Source organism: Protobothrops mucrosquamatus, unplaced genomic scaffold (genome assembly GCF_001527695.2).
Source record: "Protobothrops mucrosquamatus isolate PMUCROS unplaced genomic scaffold, P.Mucros_1.0 scaffold1879, whole genome shotgun sequence".
Lineage (NCBI taxonomy): Eukaryota > Metazoa > Chordata > Lepidosauria > Squamata > Viperidae > Protobothrops > Protobothrops mucrosquamatus.
In genome coordinates this window covers 112,197-137,852 of record NW_015388006.1, presented here as the reverse complement: position 1 = coordinate 137,852, position 25,656 = coordinate 112,197, and the positions used below count along the sequence as shown (strand labels likewise).

General features: G+C 45.7%; 1 protein-coding gene across 1 annotated transcript; it reads right to left on the bottom strand.

The window, feature by feature from the left end:
- Window positions 1-776: 776 nt before the first annotated feature.
- Window positions 777-11,691, bottom strand: VSIG8 (V-set and immunoglobulin domain containing 8; the record flags this gene model as incomplete). Its single annotated transcript, XM_029285578.1, has 6 exons — window positions 11,643-11,691; window positions 6,923-7,101; window positions 5,560-5,761; window positions 3,634-3,849; window positions 2,707-2,829; window positions 777-1,020 (listed from the first exon to the last, which is right to left on the bottom strand). Coding segments are annotated over exons 1-6 (1,013 nt in total), but the record flags the coding sequence as incomplete, so codon positions are not given.
- Between the last annotated feature and the right edge of the window lie 13,965 nt (window positions 11,692-25,656).

Below are 25,656 nucleotides of genomic sequence, written 5' to 3'. Positions count from 1 at the left end.
AATTGAGTTGATGGAGGAGAGAAAAAAGGGAGGGAGGGAGGGAGGAAGGAAGGAAGGAAGAAAAGAGGGAAGTACAAGGGGGAGGGGGTAGAAGAAGGGAGGGAGCGAAGAAGGAGGGAGGGAGGGAGAAGGAAGGAATTGGGAAGCAAGGGAGGGAGGGAGGAAGAAAGAAAGAAAGGAAGGAATTGGGAAGGAAGGCAGGAAAGGAACGAGGGAGGGAGGAATTGGGAGGGAAGGAAGGGAAGGAGGGAGAGAATGGGAGGGAGGAGGAAAGGACGGAAGGGATTGGGAAAGGAGGGAGGGAAGAAGGGAGGAAGGAATTGGGAGGGAAGGAAGAAAGGAAGCAAGGAAGGAAGCAATAGGGAAGGAAGGGGAAGTGAGGAAATGGGGGAGGGAAGGAAAAAGGAAAAAGGAAGGAAGGAATGAAAATAAAGAGAAGGAAGGAAAGAAGGAGAAGAAAGAGGGGAGGGAGGGAGGAGGAAAGGAAGGACGGAATTGGGAAGGAAGAAATTGGGAGGGAAGGAAGCAAGCCAGCCATTTGGAAGGAAGGGGAAGTGAGGAAATGAGGGAGGGAGGGAAGAAGGAAAAAGAAGGAAGGAGAGAAAGAGAAAGAAGAAAGGAAGGAGAGAAAGAGAAGGAAGGAAGGACGTGCTGGACCCCCGGGAGAGAGCTTTCGGTCCAGTGCAGACCAGAAGACAGGAACGCTGCCGGCCCCCTGGGGCTCCTGGACCCCCGGTCCCCCCTCTCCTCCCCCCAGGCAGGGCCGAGAGGCTCACCAGATGTCGCTGGCCTTAGTCTGGGAGTACTGCTGATTCGTGTCGGGACCGTCGGGGCCAAAGTTGCAGCAGCAGTCCCAGCAGTAGTCCTTCCCGCAGTAGCAGCTGGGGCACTGGTCCCCACAGCCGCCCCCCGCCTTGCCGCAGCAGCACCAGCAGCACCAGATGACGCCCATGACGATGACCGCCGAGGCCAGCAGCCCGATGATCACGAACAACGCGATCATCCAGCCTCGGCTCCAACCTGCAGCAAAACCAAGACGGGAGACGGGGGGGGGGGGAGGAAGGCCTTCAGCGCATCGGACCGGTCTTTTCGGCCACAACAGCCCTGCGGGGTAGGACTGCAGCTAGCCCGCCACTTACCGCCGTCGGTAAGTGGAGTGACCGTTCGGCGTTACCGCTAGCCCTTGAAAAGGTCACCGACGAAGGTGACAAACGGTGACCCCCGTGACCCCCAACGGCGCAAGGGTTATAGAAATACATGCCAGGGGCCAGCGGGATTGACCTTTGATCACGGGGGACAGTCGTAAGGGTGAAAAATGGTCATCGGTCACTTTTTTTTTCAGCCCAGGCTTGCCCCAGTTCGTTTAGCGACCGTTCGGAGTTACGACGGCCCTTACAAAGGTGGCTCGTCACGGCTTTTCACGCTTAAACGGCCGTTGCAGGGTTCCTCCCGGGTCAGGTGATCAAAATTCAGACGCTTGGCAACTGACTCCCATTTATGATGGTCGCAGAGCCACGTGATCCCCTTCTGCGACCTTCGGACAAGCCAAGTCAATGGGGGAAGCCCGATTCACTTAACAGCCGTGTGACTAATTTAGCAGTTGCAACGATTCGCTTAACGACGGTGGCGAGAAAACGGGACAAAACTCCCTTAATAAATGTTTCACTTAGCAACTTAAATTTTGGGCTCAATGGTGGTTGTAAGTCAAGGATGACCTGTACTGTATCTTCTTCCATTTTTGGGGGAGGGGGACTTTAAGCAAACATTTTTTTGGGGGGGGGGGACTTTAAGCAGCTTATCGATATTAAAATAAAGTAATATTCGATTACTTTTACACATTAAAATTACAGTAACAAGTGTGTAAGCACTGATGGCTCCACGATTCCCGAAGGCCTTCCAGTAAAGCCAGTTTTTAACTTACTGGGTTGATGAAGACTGGTCCAATCCAAGCCGGGAATAAACAACATGGAGACTGCTTTAAAAAGAAGGTTGTAGTTTATTCCCGGCTTAGACTGGACCCTGATGAAAATTTTTCCTTCGACAGGGCACCACTCCAGTCAATAAATGGTTTACTTGCCTCATCTACTCATCATTAAAAAGAGACAAAACCATTACAGTAGCAACAACAACAACAATATGAATTAGTACAACAACATCAAACTGTTAGCACTGGGAAGCACCACGGTGAAAAATATTTCCCTATAGGAGAAGCATACAAACTTTCAGATCTCAAAGGCTTGCTGAAGCAGCCAAGTCTTGATGGTCTCATGGGATACCAAAAGCACTACACCAGGGGTCTTCAAACTTGGCCCTTTGATGACTTGTGGACTTCAACTCCCAGAATTCCTCAGCCCAGCATGCACGCCTGGCTGAGGAATTCTGGGAGTTGAAGTCCACAAGTCATCAACGGGCCAAGTTTGGAGACCCCTGCACTAGGGTCAAGGGTGAATAGAGGGAATCTTTTCCTTATACCAGGGGTCTTCAAACTTGGCAACTTTAAGACTTGTGGACTTCAACTCCCAGAATTCCTCAGCCAGCATGCCTGGCTGAGGAATTCTGGGAGTTGAAGTCCACAAGTCATCAAAGGGCCAAGTTTGGAGACCCCTGCACTATACTGTATCTTCTGAGCAGTTTTGTCTCCGGGACGGAAACACCAATTGTTTTACATTTTCCCTGCTCCTTCCCAACTTCGCCAGCAGCCCTTACCTCCTCCAAACTTAATTTCCACAGAGCAATGAGCCACGCCGACGTTATTGCCCACACTGCACTCGTAGATCCCCACGTGGTCGTCGCACAGATTACGGATCTGGAGATCCCCTGGAATGAGACCTGAAGGATGAAGACACGAGTGTTATACAGGGAAGTCAAGAGGTTGGATCTGGTTTTTTTTTAAAAAAAAAATAAATAAATTGTGGCATTAAAGCACTGCTCCTGAGCATGTACAGATAGATTTCCATCCAAACATGGAGTGCGCAGGTTGGCTGGGGGAATTCTGGGAGTTGAAGTCCACCCATCTTAAAACATTCTGGCTGGGGGATTCTGGGAGTTGAAGTCCATCCATCTTAAAGCTGCCAAGGTTGAGAAACATTGTACTCTTAGATCTGTCTCCAACCTCTGTGTAAAAGAGACCTCACATTCATATAGCAGCCTGTTCCTCACGTACCCTAATCTTCCCTCTTTGTAGTTTTAATCCATCAGTTTTGGCCCTGGGGAAATAAATAAACCCACTTCCTTTGCTATGTGGGACCATTTAAAGCTTGTGAGCAATTCCCCCCCCCCTCCATCACCTCTTCTGCAGAGTTACAATCCAGATCTTTCAATGTGGTTTATTTTGTTTTTCGACACACACACCCCAAGTTGTCCCTAACTTTTTCATTCCAGCATGTCCAAAATTGGACATAGTATTCCAAATAGCGTCTAACCAGGATAGAGTCGTCTGGGGGGGGGGGGCAATCACGGATGTCTCCTTTGCCCCTGAAATCTTAACCCTTAGGGGTAGACTTCTCTGGAGCTCAGAAGCTCAATTTATGCCAGCTAATACCTCTGCCCAGATCTCTGCGCCCTCTCTGTCGTATTTCTCCCATTCTCCCATCTAGTGGCAGGGGGTTCCGTAAGCTGGCTGTCTAGGCTCACGGCTGATTTCTCCTTTGGCTCCCAACCGCCCCAAGGAGACACTGCGAGAAGGCTGACACTCACTGCCTGAGGGCATCCAATCGTGGTAATTGCCGCTTGACATGGACCAGTGGTAGCTGAGCGGCTGGGTCCCCGTGGAAGTTAAGCAGCGAAGGATGACGTCGTTCCCATACTCGACCTCACCCATGATCCAGCAGCGAGGAATGGCTGGTTTTTCTGGGTAGTGAGCAGAGAAAATAAACCGGTTAAGTTTCCTAATTTGGGGGTCTGGGACCTTTTGTAAATATGGCTGCTGCCCCACACAAGACCCCTTCCGTGGCTTTGCTCTATATTATTATTATTATTATTATTATTATTATTATTATTATTATTATTATTATTATTATTATTATTATTATTATTATTATTATTATTATTGCGATGATATCTGTAATACCATCAAACATCCACATCTGCCTATCCCAGGTCCTTGGGAAGCCCTCGATAGCTAGACAAAATGCCAAATCCAGTCTGAACATCTGGCTGACTGTGCGATGATCCATAACAACAACAACAACAACAACAACAACAACAACAACAACAACAACAATAATAATAATAATAATAATAATAATAATAATAATAAAGTTGGAAGGGACCTTGGAGGTCATCTAGTCCAACCCCCTGCTCAGGCAGGAAACCCTAGACCATTTCAGACAAATTGCGGAAATTCTTTTGATAAACATCCACTGCAAAGTGCCCCCCTTCTCTTTGCAATTGAGAAACTGAGAACAGGTAGTCCTCGGCTTAGGACCAGGATTTCCAGTGTTAAACAAAGCTGCTTGCAGTGAGTCGTGTGCCCCATTTTTACGGCTTTTTTTGGGGGGGGAGGCACGGTTGTTAAGCGGATCACTCAGTTAAGGGCGCCAGGTGGTCACGAAGCAAACTTAATTGGCCTGGCTTATCCAGGGACTCGTGGATAGAGATCACACAATCCCCGGAGGCTGCAACGGTCGTAAATGGGAGGTCAGGTTGTAAGTCACTTTTTTTCAGGACCGTTGTAACTTCGAATGCTCGCCAAAGGAATGGTTGTAAATTGAGGACTGCTTGTAGAAATAAGTTCAAGGAAAGAAGGGAGGGAGGAGGGAAAGAAGGAAGGAAGGAAGGAAGGAAGGAAGGAAGGAAGGAAGGAAGGAAGGAAGGAAGNAGGAGAGAGAGAGAGAGAGAGAGAGAGAGAGAGAGAGAGAGAGAGAGAGAGAGAGAGAGGGAAGGAAGGAAGGGAGGAAGGCACTGAAAAAAGCTACCGGTCCTCAAACCTATGACTGTCGTGGTGTCCCGCCAATTACCAAATCCCAATTTGGCCACTTGGCAACCGACTTGTGTTTCTAACGCTTGCAGCACCCCTGGGTCACATGATCACCCTTTGCGAGCTCCTTCCCATCCGGCTTCTGACAAGCAAAGTCAACGGGGGTGGGGGAGAGAGCCGGATTCGCTTAACGACTATGCAATCCGCTTAGTGACCGTGTCGAAAAAGTCGCAGAGCCGGGCGCAATTCCCTCGACGCCTGAACTGCTTCGCAAGGGACGTTTTTCGGCCTCGTTGGGGGCCACCAGCCGAGGAGCGCGCAGATCGATAAAGCACACACCCAGCCGGGAAACATCCTCCACGGGGTGGCAAAAACCGGTCGCGTTGCAACTCCTGGTGTGGGCGTCGGTGCAATGAGGTCAGGGAGAAGCCCAACGCCAAAAGACTCTCCAAGCATTTTTTAGCATCCCACAAAGTCTGCTTTTTTTTTTTTCCCTCCCAGGGTTTTGCAAATGCGGGAACGTCATTAAGGAATCCTTCCTCGTTAAATGAGGACTAGGCAAAATGTTAATTTGGTGTCCTCCCCAGCTTGGGGGAAGGAGCCCGGTGCCTTGACTGGGGGTGGGGTGGGGGGGGTCTTACCTTGAACATTGATGGTCACTTTGCGGGTGGCTTCGGTGGTCTTCTTCACCGTGCACTCGTAAGTGGCGGAGTCGCTAACCTGCAGATCCCGGAGTTGCATGGAGGCATCGTAGAGGCTGGGATCGGACGAGATGAAGCCCACGCGCTTTTGGAAATCAGAGGATCCCGGGTAGAAGATACGTTGGTTGTGATAACCCAGGAGCTGGCCAAAATAAATAAATAAAAATCAGAGGAGAATAATGAAAAGGAAAGGCACCGTGCTGGATGAGTTTGGGCGACCGGGCGCGAGAACCAAGTGGCTAGTCCTCATGAGTCAATAAAAAAAAAAAAGAAAGAAAGAAAAAGAAATAAATAAATAAAGAAATTCCGGGCAACAGGTAATGCCTGATTCAACTTTCAGCAGCTGAGCTATTTCCAGAAGCTTCCCCAGCGTTGAGATCATTCACAGTCCACCCATGTTTATGGCCAACCCTGAAAAGATAACCATCTCATTGAAATTGCAGATTGCCAGATGCCAAAGCGAAGAGGCTGCAAATGTCGGCATTTTCCTATCTTCCCTATCTTTGCTCCGTTTAAAAGTGTACACAAGGGTGCCGACAGGCTGCACTTTTGCCTCCATCCCTCTCGCTTATCGCATCCCCAAACCAGAGAACCACCACATCTGCAAGTCGGTTCCTAGCCTGTTGTAGCAGAAACGGTTCAAAACCTGCGGAAGGTTTTTGTTCCTTTTTTGAAACCAGAGATTCAAAGCCTGGCGTGGGCCATCATTTTATTTTTTTTAATGTATTAAGTCGCGAGGCCCATCGCTCTAGCCAAACAACTCTGGGCGGCTTGGTTATGATTCCAATTGTTTTATACTTTTATATCTGTGTAATGAAATTCTCCTGGAGGCCAAAATACCAAATACATGGACTGAAGCCAACGTTACTTTGATGCCTAAAGAAGACTCTGATTTAACGCAAATTAAAAAAAAAATTATAGACCAATATCGTTATGAAATGTCGATTACAAAAGCTTTGCTTCAATAATGGCAGAAAGGCTGAAGAAATTTTGGATCGAATTTATGCACACAGATCAAAACGGTTTCTTACCTAAAAGACGGATCAAAAATAATCTTAAGAATGATTCTTGATGTGTTTAGAGTATTATGAAAATTCATCCAGGGAAACAGATGGCTTGAATGTCCCTTGATGCACAGAAAGCGTTTGACAACGTGAACTGGCAATAAGGTCCTTTTTTTTTTTTGAAGACCGTTGCAACTTTGAACGGTCGCCAAACGAACGGAATACCTGGATTCGATTAATCATAACAATATGGATTGCAGTTACGGAGGAGTCTGAAAAGAATCACGTCTTCAACTCACCGGATTATATTGGGGGTGGGGTCCAGGTTTCACCTGCCTCCACTGAATATCCCAGTCATTATCCGGAGTGTTATCTTCGGGATCTGAAGAAAAGGGGCACCCCAGTTTTACCGACTCCCCTTTAGGCAAGTAAATGATCTTATGTCCATCTTCATTAATCCTGACAGCAAGAGCTGCACCTGAAAAAGGAAGGCACACACAAGGTTGCAAATCACATCCCCACTATAAAACTGGTTCCAAAATAAAGTTGCATTTCTAACGCAACCGCCCTTCGCTTTGCCCAGTTCCTTGGATAGGGACTTAAATTCCGAATTTCTCCGGGACCTAATTCACCCAAGCGTCTGGGGGCCCTCCATACAGACAGTCCTCGTTGAACGACTGCCTCGTTGAGCAACGCTTTACAACTTGACAACCACTCCTTGCATTTACAATCTTCGCAGGCTGGTAAAGCCTGGTGAAGTCAGACTGTAAACACAGTCCCGGTTTCACACACGCCCTCTTGGAGCGCTTTGGGTTGTGGGGGTGACGTTTCGTTCTCCGAGCTTGTGGGTTGGTTTCCGAACATTTGGTTACCAGGCTAGGTTACAACTTCGGCGGAGTTTAGGGCATGTCAAGTGCCGGTGTTCTTCTGTGGTTTGTGGGTTGTGCTGAGCCATTTGAGTTGGTGTATATTGTGTGCTGTGTGAACCCCCTCAGTGCATCAGCAGCCTAGTCAGAACATCCTGGCCAGCAGGAATTTCTGCAGGATTTGGTTTTCTGAAGCCAGCCAAAATTCCCTGCTGGTGTGCCCTGTGGAATTTTGTGCGCGTACGAAAGGAGTAAAGTTTGTATCATTGTGCCCTACCCAGACTTTATCATCTGAGCTCTCCCTCTTGCCCCCACCCCGCAAATACCCCTGCTTATCAAGCAATGTAATCAAATGAAGATAAAGTACGTCATCTAAATTCCCCCAATCCACCAGCTGGACAACTTATGGAAAACAGAAGCTGGGGACGGATTCACAGCTTCACATATTCACACGTTCTTCCCACCTCTTCATAATCAGTGTATTCTTTCCCAGATAATAAACAAGCCAGGTGGCGGCAGACTCCAGCCTGGGAGCAAGCAAGGACTTAAGAAACCGAAAAGTCCTCGACTTACGCCGTCAGGGGAGTCCCCAAATTCCTGTTGCTAAATGAGGTATTTGTTAAGGGAGTTTTGCCCCCGTTTTATGACTTTTCTCGCCACATTTATTAAGCGAATTACCGCAGTTGGTAAGTTTCTTAAGTGATTCCGGCTTCCCCCATTGACTTTGCTTGTCAGAAGGTTGCAAAAGGGGTTCACATGACCCCCCCCGGGACGCTGCAACCGTCTTAAGTCCATGCCAGTTGCTAAGTGTCTGAATTTTGATCCTGCAATGATGGGGACGACGCAATGGACGTAATTATGAAGGAGAATATTTGAAGCTCGGCGTTGAAACTATTGAAAAGCTATCCTAAGGCGCTTTTGACAAGACTGCTGTAACTTTGGACCGTCACTAAACGAACTGTCGCAAGACGAGGAATGCCTATATTCCTTCCTTTTGCCCTGCCCAAGACAGAGCACGCGAGAAAAAAAATTTGCTCTTCCCAGCATCTATCCCCCCCAAAATACCTTCCAGGCTTTGGAAACGAGGCCAGGTTGGTTATTTATTTATTTTTAATCCCGCCTTTCTGTTAAAAAGCCAAATCACTTCTGGGCTTCCCAGCAAAATTAAAACCTTATCCCAAATATGCCAATTATCTTGCTGGTCCCCAAATTTTTTTTAAATAATAATAATAATCCCACGCCTGTCGAGATTGTGGTCTCGGCTTGCCAAAAGTGGCGGATCTCCTGCCTGGATTGTTTTTGCTCAGCTTAGTCATCCAGGCTTCAACAAGTGAGATCTCGGCGGACGATAAGATAATGCCAGCCTTACAACGATCATTAGCGACCGCTCTGTAACTCGTTTCTCCGCTGTGTCTAATAATTAAGATGATGGCAGGGTATCCCCGTGCAAAGCCCTTTGTTGACAGGAACTAAGTCATTTTCTCCTCCGTGGCGGGGAAGCTGTTTTGCGGCTTCCAGATGCCAGCGAAACTTAAAAGCTTGTTCGTTATGTTTTCGTTATTTAATTTTATGGCAAGTATCAGAATGGAAAGGAATATTTGTGGCTCAGGGCTGACGTGGGGAGATCTTGGTGCTTTCTGAGCAGACGTTTCGTGACCCAACTAGATAACGTCATCGGTGCTAGACGGGGATGGGAATTGTAAAGAGGAGGAGGAGGAGGAGGAGGAAGAGGAAGAGGAAGAGGAAGAGGAGAAGGAGGAGGAGGACTGTGGGGTCCTTACTGCTCTCTGAGCTTATTTTCTTGCAGACGTTTCATTACCCAACTAGGTAACATCAACAGTACTAGTGAGGTATGCAGGGAGGAGGAGGAGGAGGAAGAGGAGGAGGAAGAAGAAGAAGAAGAAGAAGGAGGAGGAGGAGGAGGAGGAGGAGGAGGAGGAGAAGAAGAAGAAGAAGAAGAAGAAGAAGAAGAAGAAGAAGAAGAAGAAGAAGAAGAAGAAGAAGAAGAAGAAGAAGAAAAAACAACAACAACAACAACAACAACAACAACTGTGGGACCCTTAGATCTCTCTGAGCTTGGTTGTTTTCTTGCAGACGTTTCATTACCCAAACTAGGTAACATCAACAGTGCTAGATGAGAATGGGAATTGCAAAGAGGAGGAGGAGGAGGAGGAGGAGGAGGAGGAGGAGGAAGGGGACAGTGGCTCCTTAGTGCTCTCTGAGCTTGCTTATTTTCTTGCAAACATTTCATAAGCCAGCTAGGTTACATCATCAGTGCTAGAAGGGAGTGGGGATCGTGGACTCGGAAGAGTAGGAGTAGGAGAAATATTGTGGTGTCTTTGATGCTCTCTGAGCATTGGTTGTTTTCTTCCAAACTTTTCATGACCCAGCTAGGTAACATTATCAGTGCAAACCCACTCCCTTCTAGCACCGATCTAGTTGGATCACGAAACATCCGCAAGAGAATGAGGGTTGGACCGGACCCACTTCACAAAACCACGGAGACTCGAGTGCACGTTTGGAGGCAGCAACAACAAAGCAGAATTTGATGCCCCAAAAAAAGGACGGGAATAAAATCCACCCGAGTGGACTGTGGTGAGTGGATCGTAGTTCATCGGTTGGACGGTTCTTAAAAACTCAATTGAAGGGATTTATACAGTGATGGTCTCAGAGCTGGTAGCTTTGCCTCCGATGAAATTGCCTCCGGCAGATTGGAGATGGAGAAAATGAGTGGGTAAATATTGCAATATTTGATCGTGCCGCTGAGGCTGTTGAAATGAGGCAACACCTAGCTAACCTTGGCTCACCTGGGCAAGGTTAACAGGAACAGATTTGGGAAGCTGTAAGAGATCTTGGAAAAAGGCCAAGAGAAACAAATTTTGTGCACTTGCCAAGAAAACAAAAGGAACGTGGCAAGAATAGAATAGAATAGAACAGAACAGAACAGAGAATAGAGAACAGAATAGAACAGAATAAAATAGAATAATGAATAGAATAGAATAGAATAGAACAGAGAATAGAGAATAGAGAATAGAGAATAGAGAATAGAGAATAGAGAATAGAGAATAGAGAATAGAGAATAGAATAATGAATAGAATAGAATAGAATAGAATAGAATAGAATAGAATATAATAGAATTCTTTATTGGCCAAGCCTGATTGGACACACAAGGAATTTGACTTAAGGGAAGTGTAACTTTTTCAAAAGAAAACAAAAGAGGATAAAAAAGTTGGTTTTCTTTCCTTTTTTCATTTACCCAAAGACAAAGAAATTAAGAAAAGAAATGGCTGTGCAAGAAAAATTACGACACAATCTCAGCAGATTCAAGTAAAATGTCAAAGGCTGAATATAACTAATCCCTTAAAATAGGAGCAGCTATTGAGCTATTCCTCAATTATTTACTCATAATTCTCCGTATCTTGCCTGTGTCTCAGTTCACAGTGAGAAAAAGCACCAGACATAATCATAATTTGCACACAATTGTCCTGGAATAACAATAACAACATTCTCCATAATAGTCCTTTTGAGGGAGATAAAGGGAGCTGGACTCAAATCTTCCTAATCTAGCACTCTAATCACTACTCCACACTGCCTCTTTCTCGAAAAGTAGCTCTTTTTTATTGCTTGTCCTAAGACAGGACCTTGGGGGTGTTGGCCCCATTCTGTTCCAATCTTTTGCTCCTCTTTCCAGGTTTTGTGTGCAACCAAATAAGGGAATCCAAGAATTATTAAACCAGCGTTTTCAAACTTGGCCATTTTCAGATGGGGGGGACTTCAACTCCCAGAATTCCCTAATCAGGATGATGGCTGGGGAATTCTGGAAGTTGAAGTCCACCCATTTTGAAACATGCTAGTTGGGGTTATCTGGGAGTTGAAGTCCACCCATCTCAAAGCATGCTAACTGGGGGGTTCTGGGAATCGAAGTCCACCCATCTCAAAGCAAGCTAGATGGAGGATTCTGGGAATTGAAACCCACCCATCTCAAAACACGTTGGCTGGGGGATTCTGGGGGTCGAAATCTACCCATCTGAAAGCAAGCTGGGCAGAGGATCCTGGGAACTGAAGTCCACCCATCTCAATGCTGCCAAGTTTTGAAAAGCCCCCGGATTAAAGAAATGGAGACATCGCGAAGAAATAAATCCACACATCTTACCTATAAGAATGCAGGAGATTAAAAAACGTAATCCTTTGCTGCTTTCCATGTCCCAACGAGACGGTAGCTGGATCCAAGGAAGATCTTGGCACAGAAACCCGGAACCCCACAATTGTTTAACTCTCCCAGTTCGGTCCTTTAAGAGCTGGTTTCGAACAGGCGAGGGAGGCACCTCCAAACTGTAAAACTAAGCCAGAGAAATTGCCTTTGAGGTCCGGACACGCTCGGCAATTATGCAAGACATTCATCTCCATGGTTTTCCACCCACAGCCAATCTGATCCCCAAGCATTCTCACAAATCTGTCAATTCCCCTTGGGGTGAATCAGTCAATTTCCTTGGCTGTCAGTCAGTTTCAGTTTCTCATTTTTTAATTTTTTTTTTAGGATACAGTTAAGGGGAGAGTCTCTATTTCTGTTCTGTTTTTTGTTTTGTTTTTAATTCCCCGTTTTATTCTTTTCCCTGCATGCTCCTTCCAGACTGGCGGGCATCGTTGTTGCAAATCCCTTGCAGATCTCTGGAGAAAATTCATTGCTTGATTCATGAAAGGAGCGGGCAAAATATTATCTGGGCAAGGGTCATAGCCATTCTCCAATGCCCCTGAAGGCTAGACAAGAAGCAACGGATGGAAACTGATCAAGGAGAGAAGCAACCTAGAACTAAGGAGAAATTTCCTGATAGTGAGAACAATTAACCAGTGGAACTCCTTGCCTCCAGAAGCGGTGAATGCTCCAACACTGGAAGTTTTTAAGAAGAGACTAGACAGCCAATTGTCTGAAATGGTATAGGGTTTCCTGCCTGAGCAGGGGGTTGGACTAGATGACCTCCAAGGTGCCTTTATTATTATTATTATTATTATTATTATTATTATTATTATTATTATTATTATTATTATTATTATTATTATTATTATTTCGCTCGCTACTTTCAGGAGTCAATCAAGGCCCCTTTTCCAGAGATCTGCATCGAATTCAGGTTTTGCGTTGCTTCGATTTTGAAGAAGGCAGGGCGTCGTGGCAAGCCTCACTGAGCCCCGGTTTTGGGAACAGAACTCATTTTTTTGTCGTTGTGCCTCTTGGATAAAAATGCGAGATGAGGTCAGATTGCGTTTAAATGCAGATTGCACAGGTTTCTCAGCCCACGCCCGCTTGAGAGCGAGCGCGCGGCTCACAGGGTCCCGGCTTTTGAGTGTGCGGCAATTTTGATTTCGGAAGTTTAGGCTAAATTGGGGAAGAGACCCCTGGCTTATTTTAAGGAGGTTGTGCTTTCATAACAATTGCGTTTCAAGGCAAATCTGCAACCAGGGTGATTTGGGGTCGGTCCGTCTCCCTCCCTCTCCCTCCCTCCCTCCATTTCTCTCCCTTCCTCCCTCTCCCTCCCTCTCCCTCCCTCCCTCTCCCCCTACTCCTCTCTTTACTCCCTTTCTCTCCCTTCCTCTCCCTCTCTCCCTTCCTCCCTCTCCCTCTCCCCTCCCCCTCCCCCTCCCTCCCTTTCTCTCCCTTCCTCCCTCTCCCTCTCTCCCTCCCTCTCCCTCCCTCCCTCTCCCCCACTCCTCTCCTTTCCTCCCTTTCTCTCTCTTCCTCCCTCTCTCCCTTGCTCCCACGCCCTCCCTCCCTTTCTCTCCCTCCCTCTCCCCCTTCCTCCTTCTCCCTCTGTCTCTCCCTCCCTTTCTCTCCTTCCCTCCCTCCCTCTCCCTCTCCCTCTTCCCCTCTCCCTCCCTTCCCTCTCCTTCTCTCTCTCTCTCTCTCTCTCTTTCTCTCTCTCTCTCTTTCACACACACACACATTAGCCAGGCTACCTTGCAGGATTGCTCTGTTAGGAAAAAATTAGGAGGAATTATGCCACCTCGATTTCCCGAAAGGGAAGTGAGCTGTAAAACTAATGAATAAATTCAAAGGGCAAGGCCAATGTTCTTTCCAGCATGCATTTTCTTTTCCATCCAAGCGACGTTCGGCCCTTCTCAATTCTTCCTCCCTGTCCTGCCTGATTTAATTTTATTTTGCTGACCAATGATTTTCTTGGGGGCAAGACAAACTATGATTAGTGGGGGATGCAACAGCAGAATTGCACTGGACCCCCGCGTCCTGTTGAGATTTTTATTCCCTTTATATAGGGTTTCCTGCCTCAGCAGGGGGTTGGCCTCGATGACCTCCAAGGTCCCTTCCAACTTTATTATTATTATTATTATTATTATTATTATTAATTATTATTATTATTATTATTATTATTATTATTATTATTATTATTATTATTATTATTATTATTATTATTATAGTCCCTGACTTAACAACCATTTGTTTGGAGACTGTTTGAAGTTGCAACAGCCTCGGAAAAAAGTGACTTGTTTATTTATTTATTACATTTCTACGAAGTCACAGAGACTTCTACATTTCTATGACTTAGGACCGGTCCTCGCCCTTACGACCGCCGCCGCATTCCCAAGGTCACAGGGTCAAAATTCAGGAGCTTAGCAACCAACACGTATTTACAACGGTTGCAGCGTCCCCAGGTCACCTGATCGCCATCTAGAATAGAATAGCAGAGCTGAAAGGGACCTCGGAGGTCATCTAGTCCAACCCCCTACTCAGGCAGGAAACCCCTATTTCAGACAAACGGTTGTCCAATCTCTTCTTAAAAACTTCCAGGGTTGGATCGCTCACAACCTCTGGAGGAAAACCTCCCAGCCAGCTTCCAACAAGGAAAGGCAGTGTGATGTCTCATTTAATAACCGCTGGGGAATTCAACTAACGACTGCATAAAAAAAAAGTTTTAAAATTGGGAGTGGTCACGTGACACCCCATTTAACAACTGCGCTGTTTAACCGCAATTTTTCCTGTCCCAATTGTGGTCGTTAAGTTGAGGACTACCTGTAGAATATCCAGCTATTGACAGGCTGGTGGATAGATTTATCCCCAAACGGTCAAGCTTGGGGAAAAATTAGAACTAAAAATTAAACCAGTTTTGTTCCTTGTAACATTAGCACATCTGGGGACCTTGAACAACAACACCACCACATACAGCTTTATAGTATAACCCCGAAACACCTGAGCAGTTGTTTTAAAAAGTTGTGTCCGCAACAGGGACGTTCCTGATAAATCAAATAAAGAAACCACACACACACACACACACACACACAAACCTAAATAAAACTGGAAAGTGAACCCCATTGGTGTAAATTAGGCTTCCAATTTGAGGATCAAATTACATGAATGCCTGAAATCAAATTCTCTCTACCCCTCCTTCCACACAGGCACACAAATGCACAAACACACACCCTGCTTTAAAGAACCAGCTTGCAGAGAATTAATTTGACTCTATGATCTGGAGCATCTCCACTAGCATCCGTCATTAAATACTCTGCCGCTGATTTTAAATGACTGCTCCGAAATAATTTCAGCCCAGCCTGTTTGGGCTCGACTGAGCACCTTCCCCCTCACTGAAAATTCATCTCCAAAGCCTTGCAAGCAGAAAAGCAGAGTGTCAGGGAGAAGCCTCGCCTTGACCTGCTAGATTTCTACATCTCTTGGTTGCAAGGGATTTTGCCGGCTTGTCCCGTCTCCCGCCTGCCAACCTCCTCTGCCTCGCCAGGATTTGCAGCGGGTACCTTGTTCCTCGCCGGCGGTGCGGTGTGCCCTCAGCTTTGCTGCCTTGCCAGGATGGATGCCACTGGCCTTCTAAGAGCCAGCTCGGAAGGAAGAGGGGGAAAAAGACACCTGCACCTTGCAATTAGCTCGACACCCCGGAGCGAAGAGGGCGGTGCCTTTTTAAAATACCAAATCAAGATATGATTTATGGAGCGGAGGAAACTGGCGTTTTCGGATGCAGCACAGGGCAGGGTGAGCGGAGTAAGGCGTGAGGCATTTTTTCAAGGCTTCCCCGTCATGTCACAAAACTGCACGCCAAATTTAGCAGGCGTGCGACACACAGTTGCTCCGGCCCTACCCAAGGCGCTTGCAAATTAGGCCATATGCTCCACCAGCCTCTCTCTCTCTCTCTCTGCTTACAACCTCCCTTACAGGTAGGCACGAAAGACAGGGCGTCCTCTGCCCTGTTTGTGAAAATTATGCCAGCCTCAGCAGGCGGAAATCGGCGGGATCAAAGACTTCCAGGGAAATGCAATCGGGCGATCAAAACTGCCTGCCTTGCCAAATTGCCTGCAGTCCCCCGTTTAGAACTTTGCATTCTTTTCCCCCACCCTGAGGACCAGCAACTTGCATGCTTTTTTAAAAAAAATAAAGACTTGCAACGTGCATGTTAAATGTGCACGTTTCTCACCTTGCCAAATTCTAGGACTCAGGGTGCATCACTTGCTGAGTGCAATTTGGGGAAGGAAGCATGAATAAAAAATTGGTAGCCAGCTAAGCCATCCGGGATGTGTAGGAAACAGGAAAGCATACACATTCTACCTGGAGTAAATTAGCATGTCTAGAATTGTCCCGCAGGATATATTCGGCATCCTGAAGGCAACATTTATTAAAAATAATTCTCGACTTACAAGCGTTCATTTAGCAACCGTTTGAACTTATGACGGGGCTGGAAAAAAAAAGCAACTGACAACCGGTCCTCGCATTTACGACCGTCAGAGTGTCCCTGTGGTCGTGCGATTACGACGGGTGTGTATTTACCGCGGTTGCAGCGTCCTGGGATCACATCATCCCCCTTTGCAACCGACAAGCAAGCCAGATTCGCTTAATGACCGACACGATTTACTTAACAACGGCAGGATTTGCTTAGCAACCGTGGCGAAAAAGGTTGTTAAAAGGAAATTCTGCCCCAATTGTGGTCCTGCCTGTATCACCTTTTCGAGATCAAAGGCCTAGTTTTATTATCTGTTTGTGGCGCAACAAATCCATTCGTTTATTTAAATTGGTCCCAATTGTTCCCATCTCCTTCGTGAAGGAACTCCAAAGGCTAAACCAAACCGAAAGTTAATTGCTTCATGGTTGCAGGTTGTTTACACAATTGCACAACAATCTCAGCTTTGTTCTGAAGCCGTATTTTCATGTGGTTCCCTTCTGCTTAGATTTACATATGAATGTTGCTGAACGGACAGTATGGCCTCACCAGGCATAAATCTTTGGCTCTGTTCGTCTCTGACACTCGTCACGAACACGTTCACAGACACTCCTAAAAAATTTTTTCTGCCTGTGTCTTTTACACACACACACATGGACGCCTTTCCTTTCTCCTAACAGAAACCCAGTGGGATGAAAAAATTTGAAGTTCACACTCAAGCTAGCCAGGGGGGTCGAAGGGCGCGGGACTCAAAACACAGAGAATGCAAATGTGTTTTATTTACCTATTTAATTAATCTATTTATATGCCACCCATCTCCCTGTTAATTGACTATGATATAAGGTCTGACTGAGTGTTGCCTATTAACTTTTGTACATAGAGTCCTAAGGCTGGAAAGGGACCTTGGAGGTCTTCTAGTCCAGCCCTCTTCTCAAGCAGGAGATCCTATACCATTATACAGGATCTCCTGCTTGAGAAGAGGGTTGGACTAGAAGACCTCCAAGGTCCCTTCCAGTCCTAGGACTCTATGTTCTAGAGTCGTTTCTTAAAAACCTCCAGTGATGGAGAACCCACAACTTCTGGTGGCAAGTTGTTCCACGGGTTAATTTTTCTCTCAGTCAGGAAATTCCTCCTTAGTTCTAGGCTGCTTCTCTCATTGGTTAGTTTCCATCCGTTGCTTCTTGTCCTGCCTTCTGGTGCTTTGGGGGATAGTTTGACCCCCCTCTTCTTTGTGGCAGCCCCTCAAATATTGGAACACTGCTATCATGTCACCCACTGTCCTTTTCATTAAACTAGACATAACCAATTTCAGCAACTGTTCTTTATATATTTTATTCTCCAGCCCCCTGATCATCTTTGTTGCTCTTCTCTGCACTCTTTCTAGAGTCTCAACATCTTGTTTACATCGTGGTGACCAAAACTGGATGCAGGATTCCAAGTGTGGCCTCACCAAGGCCTTGTAAAGCGGTACTAACACTTCACCTGATCTTGATTCTATCCCTCTGTTGATGCAGCCTAGCACTGTGTTGGCTTTTTTTGGTAGTTGCAGCACACGGCTGGCTCATACGTATAATAATAATAATAAAGTTGGAAGGGACCTTGGAGGTCATCTAGTCCAACCCCCTGCTCAGGCAGGAAACCCTATACTATTACAGACAAATGACTGTCCAGTCTCTTCTTAAACACTTCCAGTGTTGGAGCATTCACAACTTCTGGAGGCAGGTTGTTCCACTGATTAATTATTCTAACTGTCAGGAAATTCCTTCTTAGTTCCAGGTTGCTTCTCTCCTTGTTTAGTTTCCATCCATTGCTTCCTGTCCTGCCTTCAGGCGCTTTGGAGAATAGCTTGACTCCCTCTTCTTTGGGGCAGCCCCTGAGATATTGGAACACTGCTATCATGTCCCCCCTCGTCCTTCTCTTCATTATGTTATTGTTCCATTAGGACACCTAGAGAGAATTATCTACAGCTCATTGAATCTCACTTTGCTGACTAGGCAGAATTTACGCAACCTGTGTGGCTGACTGCCACAGGAAATCTTGAACACGATGGCATGTTGCTCGCCGGCTAACAATGGCTAGATGTAGGTTGGGTCTGAGTTGCCGATGAGTTTGCATTTTGATGCAACGCAAGAGGACCTTGTTAACTTGGGGAACTCATTGCCACAAGAAGTGGTGAGGGCACCACTGACTTGGATGAGAATTTATATGCATAAAGATGCACCAGTCCCCACAACGAAAGAATGGGGATGGTGAAAGCGGTGGAGGTGGCAGAGATGGCCAAAGTAATTGTTTTAATTAAAGAGGAGAATTTATCTATTTTGCTTTCCGTTTTGGAAAGGGCTTCTGGGTTTTGTGCTCGAAACCCGAAAAAAATAAAACTCTCCATTTTAGATTTTGACGGTTGAAATGATCTTGTTGTAGAAAGGGCTTGAAATACAGAGGGTCCTTGACTTACGACATAATTGAGACTAGATTTTCTGATGCTAAGCAAGGCGATGGTTAAGTAAATTGCTATGCCCAATTTTATAACCTTTTTTTTTTTGCCACGGTTGTTAACTGAATCACTGCAGTTGTTAAGCAAATCACTGAGTCCTTAAGCAAAGCCAGCCTCTCCCATTGACTTGGCTTGGCAGAAGCTAGCTGGGAAGTTCACAAAGGATGGGATGGCGCAACTGTCATACATCCAGCCAGTTGCCAAGCATTCAGATTTTGATCATGTGACCTTGGGGAATGCTACGTTGTAGGTGCAAGGACTGGTCCTAACTCACTTTTTTCAGTGCTGTTATAAATTTGAATGGTCATTAAACAAATCATTGTTAAGTCGAGGACTGCCGGTGTTTAGAAATGTAAAGCAAAGATTGAGGCTGTAATTCTTTTGGTATTCTACTGTACTGAAAAAAAAATGGAAGTCCTTTCTTTCTTTCTTTCTTTCTTTCTTTCTTTCTTTCTTTCTTTCTTTCCTTCCTTCCTTCCTTCCTCCCTCCCTTCCTCCCTTCCTTCTTTCTTTCTTTCTTTCTTCCTCCCTGCCTCCTTCCTTCCTTTCTTCTCCCCTCCAATCTATCTTCCTTCCTTCCTTCCTTCCTTCCTTCCTTCCTTCCTTCCTTCCTTCCTTCCTTCCTTCCTTCCTTCCTTCCTTCCTTCCTTCCTCTTTTTACACCTTTCTCTCCTTTGAACTTTCCTAAATTTTGCTTGTATCAGCATTTTATCTTAAAATAAACTTGAAGAAAACCTTTCTGGGGAAAAAAAACCAAACCCCAAAGGATTGGTCCAACGAAAGAAGCTCTATCCAACCGATCGTGAAGCAAAGATTGACCTGGAGAACCTCAGCCTGATCTATTCAGGCTACTTTTCTGTTCCAAGCGGAAACCCTAAAATGATTTTCTGTGGCTGTATTGCCGTGGGCATCCACACCTGGCCGCTTGCGTAGTTCTCCTTGCCTCCCGGGGAGCAGTTTTCTAAATTGGGGTGAAGGAACCTCGAAAACAATGATCCCGCTCTGTTCACGTCTTGCAAAAAAAAGAACTGAAAAAAAGAAATATCCGGGCTGAGGTGTCTTCCAGCCTCCCCCAAAAAACTTGCTGCGTCTCGCTTTCCAGGAAGACCACATTCCTTACGTTTGAGCAGCAGAAGGAAGGGCTGGTCCAAAAGATGGCGTTGCCAATTGCAACCTCCCCGAGTTCATTTTAATTAACTTCCAGTTCTAATTAGAGCTTAGAAGCAAGCGAGTCAGATAGCTACAAGCTTGGGTGAGGGCCTCAAACACGCACTTCCCAAAATAAACGGGGTGAGCGACAAAAAAAAAAAAGAAGAAGAAGAAGAAGAACGCCCTCCTAGAGCAGAAATAACTTTGGGGTTGTTGTTGTTTTTTTTATTAAACTCATCCGAGGTTCCTTCAGCCTGTTTCTGGAAAGGTGGCAGGGAAAAAGCAGAAGAAAGAAATGTTTAAAAAACGAGATTACCGCTGGGTAATCTCAGATTAATTCAGTGGGAGAGAGAGAGAGAAAATAGAGTTTAATTCCACCATCCGTGGCAGGTGGAGCATCCGAGGTGGGGTGGCCAAAAATTGGTGATGCCGATTTTGGCACACCGCGTTTTCCTAAGTACTTAATTACAGCTGGATGGATCTGGCTGGTTTTCCCTGGTTCAGATTGGCTGGTTCTCCACCAAAAATCCACGGAAAGGTGACCCAAGATAGAAGTGAATCATAAATGTTGTTTACCACCCGTTTTGGGGGGGACGTGGCGGCTTGGCTGGCAATTAAGATTGTTTGCCTGATGGCCCTGGAGTGGATTTAACGCATCCTGGCTGCCCACTCCTCTCTGGAGAATTAAAGAGGGTGTGTGTGTGTGTTTGCGTGTTGACACCGATACAAGGGCAAGGCGCCTTTTAAAGCGGGCATTTGATTTTAGCGGGGGTCACGGTCAGCTAAGGGGAGTTTCCCTCTCAACACGATTATGTTCTGTTTCATCAAACATCCGGATTTGATCAACTGGGAGACGGATGAAAAGTCTGTCATTAAAATAAAATCTGAGCCCTACAGGGAGTTGCCGGATGCAAAAGTGGAACCGAGTTTCAGAATTCCGCCTGCATTATTCATTTTTCGAGTCGCGCTTTCACCCCAGAGGAGAAGTCACGGAATATACTACAGGTAGTATATTCTTACAACAGGTTGTTTAGTGACCGTTCGAAATTGCAACCGCGCTGACAAAGGGACGTAGGGCCGTGGTTCACGCTTACGGCCGGTGCGGCATTCCCCCGTGGTCACGTGATCAAAATTCAGACGCTTGGCAACTGACTGGTACTTATGACGGTTGCAGTGTCTCCCCGGGTCATGTGATCCCCAGCCAGATTCATTTAACGACAGGGTTACTAACTTAACAACTGCAGTGAATAGTTAAGAATTGTGGTGAGGTCGTGAAATGGGGCAAATTCAATTAACAAGGGTTTTGCTTAGCAACAGAAATGGGCTCAGTTGTGGTCATAAGTTGAGGACTATCTGTAGTCCTTGGGCTGGGAGGGACCTCAGAGGTCTTCTAGTCCAACCCCCTGCTCAGGGTAGGGAATAAATAAATAAGTAAATAAATAGAATTAAACTTCATTCTAGCTCTTCCTTATCACTACCTCCCTCCTTCCTAGAGGTGTTTTCTCGCACCTCACACAACACAAAGCAATACACAACGCTTTTTCCTGTTTCTTGACTTTGGGCCAATGGGAGACCCAGGTTTTCTCTTGTTCCTTAAGCTACTCTGGGGTCTTCAAGTAATATTTAAGAACCTCTTGAGTACATTTTGAGATATAATCCAAATTAATCCGGGCTACTTTTGGCAATAGCAGGGAGCTTGCCCTCATTGTCATGTATATTAGTATCATCCCGATATAGTGAATGGAAAATCAAAAAGAGCCAGACTCTGTTTTTATATGGTTGAGATGATGTCCCCTTTTTGCAGAGAGTTCTTCTTTATAAAAGAAAAAAGAAGCCACAAAGGTGGTGGAGAAAATGGATGGGAAATTGCCGGTTCTCTAGATGTTGTTGATTTCTGGATCCCAGCAAGGCTAAACCACAGCATAAATGTTGAAGGATGACGGCTTTGAGGTCCATCTTGCTTGTTCACCATTGTTTTAATAGCTCTTCAGGGTTCCCAGTCCTGTCTGATCGAAGCTGGTACCAGGTTGCCTAGTTAGTGAGTCTGATGTGATGAAACTTGTGTGTTTGTGTGTAAGGAGAAGATCTGGGGGGGAGGGGAAACCTGTAGGAAGTAGAGAACTATGGGGAAAGAAAGACATGTTGAAAATCTTATCAGTTTATGTTGGGGTTTGATTGTGTGGCCAATTTGGTCTAGTGGTTAAGGCGCCAGCTAGAAACTGGGAGGTTGTGAGTTATTATTATTATTATTATTATTAATTTAATTTCTATACCGCCCTTCTCCCGCAGGACTCAGGGCGGTGCACAGCATATTAAAACAGATACACATATCAATAAAAATAAAAAACCCCTCTAAAACCAAATTAAAACCAAATATTCGAAGCTGTGTTCCAATTAAAATTATACTTAAAATCGTCCCTAAATAAAATCCTCNTGCTCGCCGGCTAACAATGGCTAGATGTAGGTTGGGTCTGAGTTGCCGATGAGTTTGCATTTTGATGCAACGCAAGAGGACCTTGTTAACTTGGGGAACTCATTGCCACAAGAAGTGGTGAGGGCACCACTGACTTGGATGAGAATTTATATGCATAAAGATGCACCAGTCCCCACAACGAAAGAATGGGGATGGTGAAGGCGGTGGAGGTGGCAGAGATGGCCAAAGTAATTGTTTTAATTAAAGAGGAGAATTTATCTATTTTGCTTTCCGTTTTGGAAAGGGCTTCTGGGTTTTGTGCTCGAAACCCGAAAAAAATAAAACTCTCCATTTTAGATTTTGACGGTTGAAATGATCTTGTTGTAGAAAGGGCTTGAAATACAGAGGGTCCTTGACTTACGACATAATTGAGACTAGATTTTCTGATGCTAAGCAAGGCGATGGTTAAGTAAATTGCTATGCCCAATTTTATAACCTTTTTTTTTTGCCAGGGTTGTTAACTGAATCACTGCAGTTGTTAAGCAAATCACTGAGTCCTTAAGCAAAGCCAGCCTCCCCCATTGACTTGGCTTGGCAGAAGCTAGCTGGGAAGTTCACAAAGGATGGGATGGCGCAACTGTCATACGTCCAGCCAGTTGCCAAGCATTCAGATTTTGATCATGTGACCTTGGGAATGCTACGTTGTAGGTGCAAGGACTGGTCCTAACTCACTTTTTTCAGTGCTGTTATAAATTTGAATGGTCATTAAACAAATCATTGTTAAGTCGAGGACGTCCGGTGTTTAGAAATGTAAAGCAAGGGCTGTGGCTGTAATTCTTTTGGTATTCTACTGCACTGGAAAAAAATGTCTTTTTTTTCTTTCTTTCTTTCTTTCTTTCTTTCTTTCTTTCTTTCTTTCTTTCTTCCTCCCTGCCTCCTTCCTTCCTTTCTTCCTTTCTTCTCCCCTCCAATCTTCCTTCCTTCCTTCCTTTCTTCTCCCCTCCAATCTTCCTTCCTTCCTTCCTTCCCTCCCTCCCTCCCTTCTTCCTTCCTTCCTTCCTTCCTTCTCCCTTCCTTCCTTGCTTCCCTCCCTCCCTCCTTTCTTCCTTCCTTCTCCCCTCCAATCTTCCTTCCTTCTCCTCTCCAATCTTCCTTCCTTCCTTCCTTCCTTCCTTCCTTCCTTCCTTCTTTCCTTCTTTCCTTCTTTCCTTCCTTCCTTCCTTCCTTCCTTCCTCTTTTTACACCTTTCTCTCCTTTGAACTTTCCTAAATTTTGCTTGTATCAGCATTTTCTCTTAAAATAAACTTGAAGAAAACTTTTCTGGGGGGGGGGGAAACCCCAAAGAATTGGTCCAACGAAAGAAGCTCTATCGAATCGACCGTGAAGCAAAGATTGACCTGGAGAACCTCAGCCTGATCTGTTCAGGCTACTTTTCTGTTCCAAGCGGAAACCCTAAAATGATTTTCTGTGGCTGTACTGCCGTGGGCATCCACACCTGGCCGCTTGCGTAGTTCTCCTTGCCTCCCGGGGAGCAGTTTTCTAAATTGGGGTGAAGGAACCTCGAAAACAATGATCCCGCTCTGTTCACGTCGTGCAAAAAAAAGAACTGAAAAAAAGAAATATCCGGGCTGAGGTGTCTTCCAGCCTCCCCCAAAAAACTTGCTGCGTCTCGCTTTCCAGGAAGACCACATTCCTTACGTTTGAGCAGTAGAAGGAAGGGTTGGTCCAAAAGATGGCGTTGCCAATTGCAACCTCCCCGAGTTCATTTTAATTAACTTCCAGTTCTAATTAGAGCTTAGAAGCAAGCGAGTCAGATAGCTACAAGCTTGGGTGAGGGCCTCAAACACGCACTTCCCAAAATAAACGGGGTGAGCGACAAAAAAAAAAGAAAATGAAGAAGAAGAACGCCCTCCTAGAGCAGAAATAACTTTGGGGTTGTTGTTGTTTTTTTTATTAAACTCATCCGAGGTTCCTTCAGCCTGTTTCTGGAAAGGTGGCAGGGAAAAAGCAGAAGAAAGAAATGTTTAAAAAACGAGATTACCGCTGGGTAATCTCAGATTAATTCAGTGGGAGAGAGAGAGAGAAAATAGAGTTTAATTCCACCATCCGTGGCAGGTGGAGCATCCGAGGTTGGGTGGCCAAAAATTGGTGATGCCGATTTTGGCACACCGCGTTTTCCTAAGTACTTAATTACAGCTGGATGGATCTGGCTGGTTTTCCCTGGTTCAGATTGGCTGGTTCTCCACCAAAAATCCACGGAAAGCTGACCCAAGATAGAAGTGAATCATAAATGTTGTTTACCACCCGTTTTGGGGGGGACGTGGCGGCTTGGCTGGCAATTAAGATTGTTTGCCTGATGGCCGTGGAGTGGATTTAACGCATCCTGGCTGCCCACTCCTCTCTGGAGAATTAAAGAGGGTGTGTGTTTGCGTGTTGACACCGATACAAGGGCAAGGCGCCTTTTAAAGCGGGCATTTGATTTTAGCGGGGGTCACGGTCAGCTAAGGGGAGTTTCCCTCTCAACACGATTATGTTCTGTTTCATCAAACATCCGGATTTGATCAACTGGGAGACGGATGAAAAGTCTGTCATTAAAATAAAATCTGAGCCCTACAGGGAGTTGCCGGATGCAAAAGTGGAACCAAGTTTCAGAATTCCGCTTGCGTTATTCATTTTTCGAGTCGCGCTTCAGCCCAGAGGAGAAGTTACGGAATATACTACAGGTAGTATATTCTTACAACAGGTTGTTTAGTGACCGTTCGAAATTGCAACCACGCTGAAAAAGGGACGTAGGGCCGTGGTTCACGCTTACGGCCAGTGCGGCATTCCCCCGTGGTCACGTGATCAAAATTCAGACGCTTGGCAACTGACTGGTACTTATGACGGTTGCAGTGTCTCCCCGGGTCATGTGATCCCCAGCCAGATTCATTTAACGACAGGGTTACTAACTTAACAACTGCAGTGAATAGTTAAGAATTGTGGTGAGGTCGTGAAATGGGGCAAATTCAATTAACAAGGGTTTTGCTTAGCAACAGAAATGGGCTCAGTTGTGGTCATAAGTTGAGGACTATCTGTAGTCCTCGGGCTGGGAGGGACCTCAGAGGTCTTCTAGTCCAACCCCCTGCTCAGGGTAGGGAATAAATAAATAAGTAAATAAATAGAATTAAACTTCATTCTAGCTCTTCCTTATCACTACCTCCCTCCTTCCTAGAGGTGTTTTCTCGCACCTCACACAACACAAAGCAATACACAACGCTTTTTCCTGTTTCTTGACTTTGGGCCAATGGGAGACCCAGGTTTTCTCTTGTTCCTTAAGCTACTCTGGGGTCTTCAAGTAATATTTAAGAACCTCTTGAGTACGTTTTGAGATATAATCCAAATTAATCCGGGCTACTTTTGGCAATAGCAGGGAGCTTGCCCTCATTGTCATGTATATTAGTATCAT